The 10,940-nt window shown below is 46.7% G+C and overlaps 1 protein-coding gene across 2 annotated transcripts in view; it reads left to right on the forward strand.

Moving 5' to 3' along the window:
* Rxrg (retinoid X receptor gamma) overlaps nucleotides 1–10,940 on the forward strand; it is a 42,422-nt gene that overhangs the window by 13,845 nt on the left and 17,637 nt on the right. The window contains exon 2 of one of the 2 annotated variants that reach the window (XM_021197496.2): nucleotides 1,716–1,963. In XM_021197496.2, coding sequence (XP_021053155.1) covers nucleotides 1,716–1,963 — 248 coding nt within the window. Of the gene's footprint in view, nucleotides 1–1,715; nucleotides 1,964–6,229; nucleotides 6,464–10,940 lie in introns of those variants that run through there. The other variant, XM_021197498.1, reaches the window with a different exon arrangement.

Below are 10,940 nucleotides of genomic sequence, written 5' to 3' on the forward strand. Positions count from 1 at the left end.
CACTCACACACACACTCATACGCACTCACATACTTGTTCTCACACAAGCAAGTAAATAAATAAAACAATTTTTATTTTTTTAAATGGGCATTGTCCTTCATTGCCCCTATTTGGTTCCGAACCCCCACCCCTGGGTTATAATGCCTAATTTAGGGCAAGTCTTTCCCCCTCAGTTAACCCTCTCTGGAAACAGACTTGCCCAGGTGTGTCTTCTCAGTCTAGTCAAGTTGATAATGAAGATTAGCCATTATACTTTGTATCTCTCTAAAATCAATTCATTGCTTCTAAAAAATTTTAAGTTCCCTTCAGAATGATATAATTTTAGACAAAAGTAGAATGTTGGGTCCAGGTAGGGATGAGTGTGGGGTCTTGAGTTGAGAAAGTTCTCTGCATAAAACAATTGTTCCCTCTTTAATTTTTTTCATTCTCTCTCTCCCTCTCTCTCTCTCCCTCTGTGTGTGTGCGCGTTTGCGAGTTTAAATATGTAAACCCACATGCCACATATATGTACAGGAGTCAGAGGACAATTTGTGGGAGCCAGTTTTTTTTTTTTCTTCCACTAAGTGCGTTCCAGGGTTTGAACTCCAGTCTCTAGATCTAGCAATCTGTGCCTTTCCCAAGTGCGCCATCTTGCCAGCCCTAGAGTAACTCCTTTGCTTAGGGAGACCTTAGTTGAGGAAATAGAGGGGCCAAGGGAAACTCAGGTGGGCATCGTCCTAGTGGGTATTTATATTTACAACCTATTCCACAGTTACTTTCTGATGTCTCTTGCTCAACTCCAGAACTCTAATAGGGGAAGGTTGTTCCCTGTCTCCTAATCCTGGTACTGATTGCTCTGGACCCAACCTACCTCACATAGAGCGTAGCTCACAGGACGGGTGTGGACCTGGGCAGCTCCTCCTGCAGGCTGTGCTGACCACTCTGCTTTCCCACTTCCTGTCCCTGTATATAACGAGGTGCACCACGGAGCAGAGGGCAGCGATTTTGCGTGCACGTCTTTGCATCTGACCTTTCACATCAGCCACCCAGAATGGGCTGCTCCTGCTGTGTTTTCTTGACTCCTGTTTTGCAGAGTCTCAGCTTTACATCTCCGCTGGAGAGAGAGCTCCATGGTGGGCTCTCAAGATGGCAGGAAAGCACCCACCCATCTCTTTTGTCTTGTATTAGTTACTGGCTACAGGAAACGTGGTTCAACTGAGCCTAGAAAAGCAGCTTGTGATAATCACTTGGTTGTTGCTCCCAGGCTCCCTGAACCTCTTCCATAGGTGCTAATGGCAGTCATGCCATTAGTCATGCCGACTGGCATACGGGCTAGTGGACTGAGAAAGGGAACCTTGGCGATGCTCTGGTACCTGTTTTCTCTGTTCCTCACATGGGCATTGACTTGCCTTGCCTGCCTGACTGGCCCAGGACACAGTCACAGAGGCCTGGGACTCGTGAGCCGTGTCATGGTTTGTACTTGACTGTGCATCTTGGTCTGGCTACAGTGGATGCAGACGTAACCTCTGAGAGCTAAGACATCATGAAGTTACCCTCTCCTAGGCCAGCCCCTCTCCTATTCCTGCACTTTACTTATCTGAGCAAGTAGTATTTGTAGACGTGGCCCAAAGGAGGGAAAGGACCCAGGAAACAAACTTAGGGATGGCTAGGCCTGTGTCCACAGGAGCCCTAGCGTTGCTTCCTTAATGTCTCACTGTATGTTTTTCCTTTCACAGGCTCCCCTGGTCACACCGGCTCGACATCCATGAGCCCTTCGGTAGCCTTGCCCACGGGGAAGCCAATGGACAGCCACCCCAGCTACACAGACACCCCAGTGAGTGCCCCCCGGACGCTGAGCGCTGTGGGAACCCCCCTCAATGCTCTCGGCTCTCCGTATAGAGTCATCACTTCTGCCATGGGTCCACCCTCAGGAGCACTGGCAGCTCCTCCGGGAATCAACTTGGTGGCTCCACCCAGCTCTCAGGTAGGTTATATTTCTCCAAGGCTAGTTTAGTCAATCCTCGAGGCCTGAGGCTGCTCCTATCGGGTAGATCACAGACTAGTCTCCTGCTCTCTCCTGGAGCAGGAGCCATAGACAAGTGCTCACTGAGGGCTTGCTGAAGCAATTGCATTGGCTCCGGAGCCTGCTTTCCTTCAGAACCTCACTGTCTGTGCCTTCAGTTCAAGAAATTCTGTGACCTCACAACAACTTGAGGTCCCAGAGACTGGGACCACAAGGGCACGTTCCTGGTGGGCTTAATGGCTTTGATTTCAACACCTCTCTGAGGGTGTTTGTAGAGACCCCCCTTTTGTTTTTTCTACTTCAATGAGTATCGAGGGCAGTGGTTCTCAGCCTGTGGGTTGCAACCCCTTAGAGGGTTGATCAACTCTTTCATAGGGGTCGCCTACGACCATCAGAAGATACAGGTGTTTGCATTATGATTCATAACAGTAGCAAAACTGCAGTTATGAAGTACCAATGAAAATAAGGGTTGCAGTATTAGGAAGGTTGAGAGCCAATGATCTAGGGGCTTGGAGAAATGGCACTGCCAGCAAGGTGCCTGCCATACGAACATAAGGAACTATGTTCAGACTCTCAGACTCTACCAGAAGGGGGTGGGGCATGGCAGCATGTGTCTGTAGTCCCAGTGCTGGGATAGGAGGACCTCTAAGGGCTTTGTGAGCACCTATGTCAACCTCTGGCCTCAGTACATATGTGCACTCATGAATGGTTATATACAAACAAGTATGTGGGCAATGAGATACTATATACTTTTGTTAAAGGGAATATATACAGAAATGATCAGGACAAGTCTTTGTTAAGCATTTTCAACTGAGGGGAAAGGCAGGTACTGCACACAGACAAATCTAGAACTAGGTATCCATACATCCATGTGTGTCTGAGACAAAGAGTCAAGATGAAAACTTGACCTGAATTCTGAGTGTCTCCTGCTGCAGTGGAAAAAAGGTGTATCCCACATCAGACCTGGGACACTGTGCTCTGTGACACCCCCAGGATGACCAGATGACCTTGACACACCAGGATGACCAGATGACCTTGACACCCCCAGGATGACCAGATGACCTTGTCTTCCTTCTAAGATTGCCAGCTTTCCTCTCTTAGACGGGTTGGCTAATGCTACAATAATGTTATATGGAAATATAATCCCCAGGCTGGGATGCTCAGTGACAAAGGGCCCTTACTGCTCTCACGGAGGACCTGGGTTTGGTTCCTAGTGTCCATATAGTGGCTCAAAATTGCCTGTAACTCCCGCTCCAGGGTAGCCAATATCCATATCTGGGGTGTCTTAAAGCATCTTCAGATGCTGCACATGTGAAATACATCCATAGACATAGGCAAAACACACACACACACACACAAACACACACACACACACACACACACACACAAAATAAAAACTCTTTAAAGAAAAACAATTTCTGTTATCAAAGCTTACAAAAACAAGTATTGGCCTTCTCCTTTAACATGCCCGTGCTTCAAATGGGCCTAGCCTGCTAGTCCCCGTGTCTTAGGCTAAAGGAGCAACAGCCAATCAGGGAAATGGTTCATCATGGTCTTTCAGATGAGTGCTGTCTTAGTTTCTTTTCCTGTTGCTGTGATAAAAGTCTCTGGACAAAAACGACTCATGGCAGAAAGGGTTTGCTTTAGCTCACAGTTCTGTGTCTCAGTCTGTCCGTTATTGTGAAGAAGTTGAGCCACATTATAGCCATAGTCAAGAAGCTGAGAGCAGTATAGACCAGTGCTACTACCAGTGCTCAGCTTGCTTTCTCCACGATTATACAGTCCAGTAACCCCTCCCCAAAGGACAATGGGCAGGTCTTCTCACCTCGACTAACATAACCAAGATGAGTCCCACATGGACAGCATGACCAAAGAAAACCATGGAGATGATTCTGTTATTGGCGAATGGAGAACCAGGCTGTCCCTATTCCAGACAAGGGCACAGCACAAAGGGTATGGAGCATTAGGAGTGAAGATTTAGGAACAGAAATTTTACAAACTATACCTTCCTTTCTCCATGTAAACAGCCAGGACTCCTCCCTGCTCCTTCCTTCTGTGTACTTGTGGGGGTTGGGGGGGGGGCAGCATTGGTTGTCATTATGTTGCTCAGTTTCTGTATGTACATTATTGTGAATGTTTCTATGACTGTTTTTGATCAGGCTAACGTTTATAGGTTACTCATAGGTAGAGTGAATAAGCCAGCATACTCTAATATGGACAGTTACCATCCAATCACCTGAAGGTCAGATTAGGAAAAAAGGCTGGTAATCCAAACAACTAAGAAAGAACTATCCTACAACCTAGGAGTTGTGTGTGTGTGTGTGTGTGTGTGTGTGTGTGTGTGTGTGTGCATTCCTGTGGGTGGGCAAGTGTGGAGGCCAGAAGTCAGCTTGGTGTTTCGTCCTCAGTCATTTCTCAACCCTACTTTCTGAGACAGGGTCTAAGCCTGGAGTACAGTCTCTTAGCTAGGCTGGTCAGCGGTCCATAGGTTCTGTCCATCATCGTTCCTAGCATGGGTAGGGGTGGCGCTCAGATGAACTCTACCACATATGGCTGTCACATGACTGCTGGGGATCCAAACTCAAGCTTGCTCAACAGTCACTTTGTCCATTGAATGTTCTCTCTAGTCCTGGGGCTGTGTGTATGTAATATTTTCCGGTCTTTGGTCTTGAGCTGACACACTGGCTCTTTCTCAGCCTTCGGCTCGCTGGTCTTCAGATGATAGCATGACCTTTCCTGGAGTTCGTTTGCAGATCCTGGGACAGGTTAGACTTCAAAATTGTGGGAGAAAGTTTCTTAGAGCCGGTTACCCTGACAACCCAGGAAATCAGGGTAGTGGGTATATAGGCTATATCATGCAGAACAGTCACGTGTTGTGTGAACTACATATGCAAGAACAAAACCCACAGGGAGCAGAGAAGAGACCATGCACTGCCTGATCATGGGTGCTAGGACCTCAGAAGTGGCAGTTGGAATGTATGTGCCATTCCCAGCCTTTCAGAATGAATGGGGTTTGTGTATTCACTTTCTTTTCTAGAAGCACATTTAAGGAAGGAGAGTCAAACAAAGCTTGACAGTTAGAAAGATGCATCTCAGTGTAGCGGTGAAAGTTAGGTTTTGCAAAGGGCGTTACCATTTATTTAAATAAATGAGTCGTAGTGGTTTCTGTCTGTAATCTTAATGCCTGGAAGTCTGAAGTAGAAAGATCCCTACAAGTTCAAGGCCAGCCTAGGAAACTGTGGAGTGAGTTTAAGGCCAGCTTCGGAAGCTGTATAATGAGTTCAAGGCCAGCCTGGACTACATAGTGAAAACCTGTCTCAAAACAAACAAACAAACAAACAAAACAAACAAAACAAAACAAAAAACAAACAATCCAAACCAAACCAAAACAACAACAACAACAAAAAACAAGAACAGAGGCTGGAAGATAGAACAGTTGGTAAAGTGCTTGCTGCACGAGATTGAGGGCCTCGATTCAGTCCCTAGAACTCACAGATAATGCTGGGTGTGGTACTTGTGTTTGTAAGCCCAACGCTGCAGAGGTGGATCCTGGGTCTCAGTGGCTAACCCGTCTAGCCATACCAGTGAACTCCAGGCCCCAGTGAGAGAACCTGTCTCAACAAAAGGAGGTGAAGAGCTACTGTGGGTGACTGCTGATGTCCGCATATAGGAATACACACACACACACACACACACACACACATGCACACACACAGACACACACACATGCACACTTACTAAATTAATGAACAAATGCAAACATAAGTAAAAAACTGTTAGCGAGGGCCTACATTGCGTGAGTGCTATTCGACACCACCCTGGTTTGGGGGTGTAAAAATGGTATAAATGTTGCTGAGCATTCAAAACAGATAAAATACTAAAATACTAAAGAATAAACAAGATAATTGAAAACAACAATCACTGTTATCTATGAAGACATATAAACCAGGGTAAGTTGGGAGAGTGACAGGTCCTGGGGGCAGAAAGCAGGCAGCATTGTCCCCCCGAGGCTGCCTTTAGCAATCACAGCAGAGTCTCCTGACTAAGCCAAACCTGGCCACTAAGTTCATCTCCACAGCAGAGTGTGTCGGAGCCGCTATTCCTGGGCCATATGCCTGTACAGAGGGATCGGGGTTGAAAGGTCAGCTGAAAGCTTCGGTGCTGGCCAACTGGGCTGTGTGCAAAAGCTGGGCCAAGTTTGGCTTTGGAAGCTATATTAAGCTTGCCAAATGCTGGTGAGGCAGCTCTCAAGCTGCGAGCTGAGCTCCGGGCTTGGGCTCCGGAACCACGCGCAACAGAACTTTGCCCAGTTAACCAGATGACACGCGGCTAAAAGCTTTGGTGTTAGTCACGGAGACTCAGAGACCTTGGGTGGGAATTGTTCCTGCATCCCGCCTTCTCTGCTCAGCGCTAGGTCTGTGGGAGCTGGCCACTGAAGCACGCACGCTCTTGTCCTGACCTGTGAGTACGACTCGGGAGTGTTGCGGGGAGGAAGTGCTTGCTCAGTGTGGGGCAGCAGACAGGGTCTTCCGCTCTGCTCTGCTCTGTTCCTTCTCTTTGCATTCCTATGAGTGCACTCTGGGTTTTCCATCTTGAGGAACCAAGGAGAAGTGAGCTGGCACAGAGTGGAAGGGACCGTGTGACCTTTCACAAACCACTTCAGCTTATTTCTGTTTGAGTTTCATTTTCTCTACTGTGGGGCACAAATGCTAGCCCTGATTTTCCTAAAAGGATTTTAATGAATGTCAAAGGACATGCGGATTTGAAAAGTGCTTTTAGAGGTCTTTAACGCCCTGTGGCAGCCAGAAGATACTGTTATTAATATTATTCTTACATGCTACATATTGAACACCAAACTGATCAGGTATAGCGTGTTACTGAGAGATTCCAGAGAAGTTTGTCTCAACCAGTAGTCACAGAACCATGTCCAATTCTAGGTACACATATATATATGTGTGTGTGTGTGTGTATACACACATATACACATATATAGGACTTACATTCATGACTGAAACATATAATATATATCATATATACAAGCCCTATATATGATACATATGACATATATGATTATGTGATATATGATTATATGATTCAGTCCCCTTTGGGAGGATCATAGTAGAAAGAGCAATGTCTAGATAACCAAGAGGCCACCTAAATACGTTATGTAGTCATCTAAGCTTCATATTTCAATGTATGTGTGTTCTCACACATATGCATGTGTGTGTGCGTGTGTGTATAAAATGCTGTATATTTGTTACTATAATTCTGTTGGAAAGACTCTTAAAAGGTCCCACAAATATTTGGAGTCCCCCACTTCTTTCTCCCCTGCTGACCCACACTGCCTGACTAGGATCCTATTGACTTGCTTTTGTTTTTGCTTGTTTTGCTTAGTAATTTATTGACCACTGAGTCCTTACCCTCTCAAATGTTTGCATTTTTTATAGCAAATATTTTCATAAAACTGAAAACATTACTGTTGGATTAAACCTAATGATTTATCCAATCTGATGATAAATAGAAATCAAACTATAACATCTTCAAAACAAAACGGTATTTGGGAGTCCAATTTACGTGTCTATTTTAAAAAGTCATGGCTAGCTGGACACAGTGGTGCTCACCTGCAGCGCTGTGCTTGGGAGGCAGAGGCAGGAAGATCGTTTCAGAGCTAGTCTGGGATACAGAGGGAGATGCTGTCTCAAGTAACAAATCCGATTTGGTTGAAGCATGTTCAGAATACAAGAAGCCTCAACTTTTTCATATCTAGGGAACACACATGTGTGCATGTGAACACACACACACACACACACACACACACACACATGATTTGAAAACCACTGGTCTACTCCAGAGAAGAGGAAACAATCCCTGCCAAGTGGTAGGAAGGACCTGGTCAAGATCTATAGTGAGGCTGGGCAGTGGTGGCGCACGCCTTTAATCCCAGCACTCGGGAGGCAGAGGCAGGTGGATTTCTGAGTTCGAGGCCACCCTGGTCTACAGAGTGAGTTCCAGGACAGCCAGGACTACACAGAGAAACCCTGTCTTGAAATAAATAAATAAATAAATAAATACAAACAAACAAAAAAAATCTATAGTGAGGAAGAGTAGGAAGCTAAACCAGCTTCCAGGTGGTAGGCTGGACCCATTCCAAAATTAGTGAATATTGGGGTCTGTACCCTGGAACATGGACACTACCCCAAACCTGGCCTGAGTGAAACAATTGAAGCTGAAGGAATGGAGCCAGTGTTCTGAAATGGCTCCAGAGGTATGCAGGAAGCATCAGCCACTGGGTGAATCTGCACAGAAAAGATGAGCCGGCGTGCTCCTGTCCCACTCTGAGGGCGCAGCGAGCCTGTGTGCAGTGGCAGGTCAGACCGCCTGCTGAATTTCAACTCTAAAGTGCCTGTTTCAGCAGAGTTATCTCTAATGGAATGAGACAGCCAAGGTTCAGGGACTCTGGGGCCAGGCAGCTAATAGGCCTGCATTGACGACAGCTGCCTTCCACTGCACGCACAACCGGTGGTCTCAGCCCACACAGGGCCCGAGCCAGCCAGAGGGGCGGATGGAGGAAAGACCCACTCGTCCTGAGCACTTTGTCCCACCACCATCGGAATTCATGGAGAAGTGGGAGAGGGGCTGCTGACTCAGAACGGGAAGAGAATGTATAAAACCGCTCTGTTCCTTCATGGGCTCAAGGGGGTGGGGCAGGAAGCTTCGAGGACGCGTGAGGGCTCAATGTCTCCTGCCAGCCCCAGTACCTTGGATCCAGGAGCCCGGGCACCTGGCACCAGGCAATTAGACCTAGTGTGTACCTAAGCGCGTCTTTCCCATCCTTCCTAGGTCTACTGCACCCCGTGCTTCACTGACTGAGTTTGAAAGCCATTATTCCTCTGCTCAAAATTTCCCTAAATTGCCATCCTCCTAGCCAGGCGGCTGAGTCTTCAAGGCTACCACGCCCGTCTCTCGACATCACCTGCCATACACATCTACCCCGTGGGCACAGTTGCTCCATAGGTTTTGGGGCGTCATGCCTTCACTCTCAAAGCCTTTACCCATCATTGGCCCACCCATCTCCTGCCCATTTGGGGGCAGGTTTCATCCCAAGTGCTGCCACCTTCAGAAAGTCTCCCCTGATCCCACAGTGTGTGCTCTTTCCTTCCTAAATTATCCTACCCAATTTTACTCAGCAACTCTTTGAGACGGTGCCTGTATCTTCTTACTTGTAGAACCTCCACAGCGTTTCAACGAACAAATAGAAAAACGATGGCGAGGCTAATTGTCTTCATATGAGAAACATAGGTAGCCCTTCATATGAGGAGCTATAGAGATGGCTCAGTGAGTAAGAGCACAGGATGTACATGCATGAGGACCCGAGTTCAAATCCCCGGGAAGAAGCTAGGTGTGGGATGCACCTTGTGTGGGATGGAGTCAGGAAGATTGCTGGGGCATACTTGTCACCAACCAAGCTCCAGGCTGAGCAAGAGAATAACGGTGGAATAATGGAACAGGATACTTGACATCTTTCTCTGGCATCTGCATACGAATAGGTATACACATCCAAAGAGTTCACACATGTATAGCCCTTCATCCTTACACAGAATAAAGATAGGAAGACCCCCTTGGGTTGTCACATGGACTTTCAGTATTAGATAGCAGTGATCGAGTTTCCCATAGGTGGTCACAATGCACTGATCACTCTTCTATGGTCGCTGCACTTGCAGAGCTAGGGAATGGGTGGGAGGCAGGGGGCTGGTGGTGTCTTCTTAAGATGGTGGCCTTTACTCCTAGGATCTTTCTTGGTCACCTGAGGATTTGGGGATAGAGTCACGATCAATTATAAAGTTCCATCTTTGGCAATGGTTCTCTACCTGTGGCTTGTGACCCCCTTGGGAAGGATCAAACAACCCTTTCACAGGGGTCACATAGCAGATATCCTGAGTATCAGATATTTACATGTAACTCACGACAGTAGCAAACTTACAGTTATGAAGTGCAAGAATGCTATGGTTGGGGGTCACCACAGTGTCAGGAACTGTACTAAAGGGCCCCAGCATTAGGAAGGTTGAGAGCCACTTTTCTTTGGGCTCATCTGATGTAAGGGCTTCTATTTGATGGACCCAAGTGTTCACTTATATCCTCTTAGGGTACTTAGGAAAAGTTGTTGCCTGGAACATACACTGTCACGATTCATGCCATGCTGTTGTTCTTTACCTGCAAAGGTATATGGGCGTCATTGGTGAAATGACAGAAAGCCCACAGTAAGAGCCTTCCTCGGACCCGCCATACAAGAAGCACCAGGCACCAGCCTGGGCACCATTTTCTCTTGAAGTTCCTAGGTGTAGGACCTCTCTGCACTATGCAGAAGCAGGATAATATACTGGGTGTGTGCTTCAGATAGTCTGGCTTAACCTCATGTAAAAGGAGGGAAAGGAATTCTTCCATCTCATGTTTTTATCCATTATACAAATTAATACAATATTTATAGCCTTTAACCCAGACCCTCTGTCTGTCTCCCATTCTCAATAAATATTTGCTGAGTGAATCGAAAAGCCAGTGGTTTTGAAAGGGGCCTATTGTGGTGCTATTGTAGGTTATGTTTTTAACTAATTGTTCTTCCTATGCCAACTATCCCAGAATAAGGGGGAAATCCTACCTCTGGTTCTGTTTGCACTTATAGTTACATGGTTAGACGACGCAATTCAGAAGTCAGGGATTCCGTGGACCCTGTATTAGCACTCAGATATTATCCTGGCGCTTCTAGTGGATATACATGTGCAGCTCCACATCATCTCCCTTTCTTTCAAGTCACCTGTACATTGTGCATGTGTGTGCCTGTCTGTCTCTTTCTCTGTGGGTATATGTTTGTGTGTGTGCCTATGCCTATGGAGGCCATGGGACAACTTCAGTTGTTCTTCAGGTGTCATTTGCATCTGTCTGT

The sequence above is a fragment of the Mus pahari genome, chromosome 5, assembly GCF_900095145.1.
Source record: "Mus pahari chromosome 5, PAHARI_EIJ_v1.1, whole genome shotgun sequence".
NCBI classification, from domain to species: domain Eukaryota; kingdom Metazoa; phylum Chordata; class Mammalia; order Rodentia; family Muridae; genus Mus; species Mus pahari.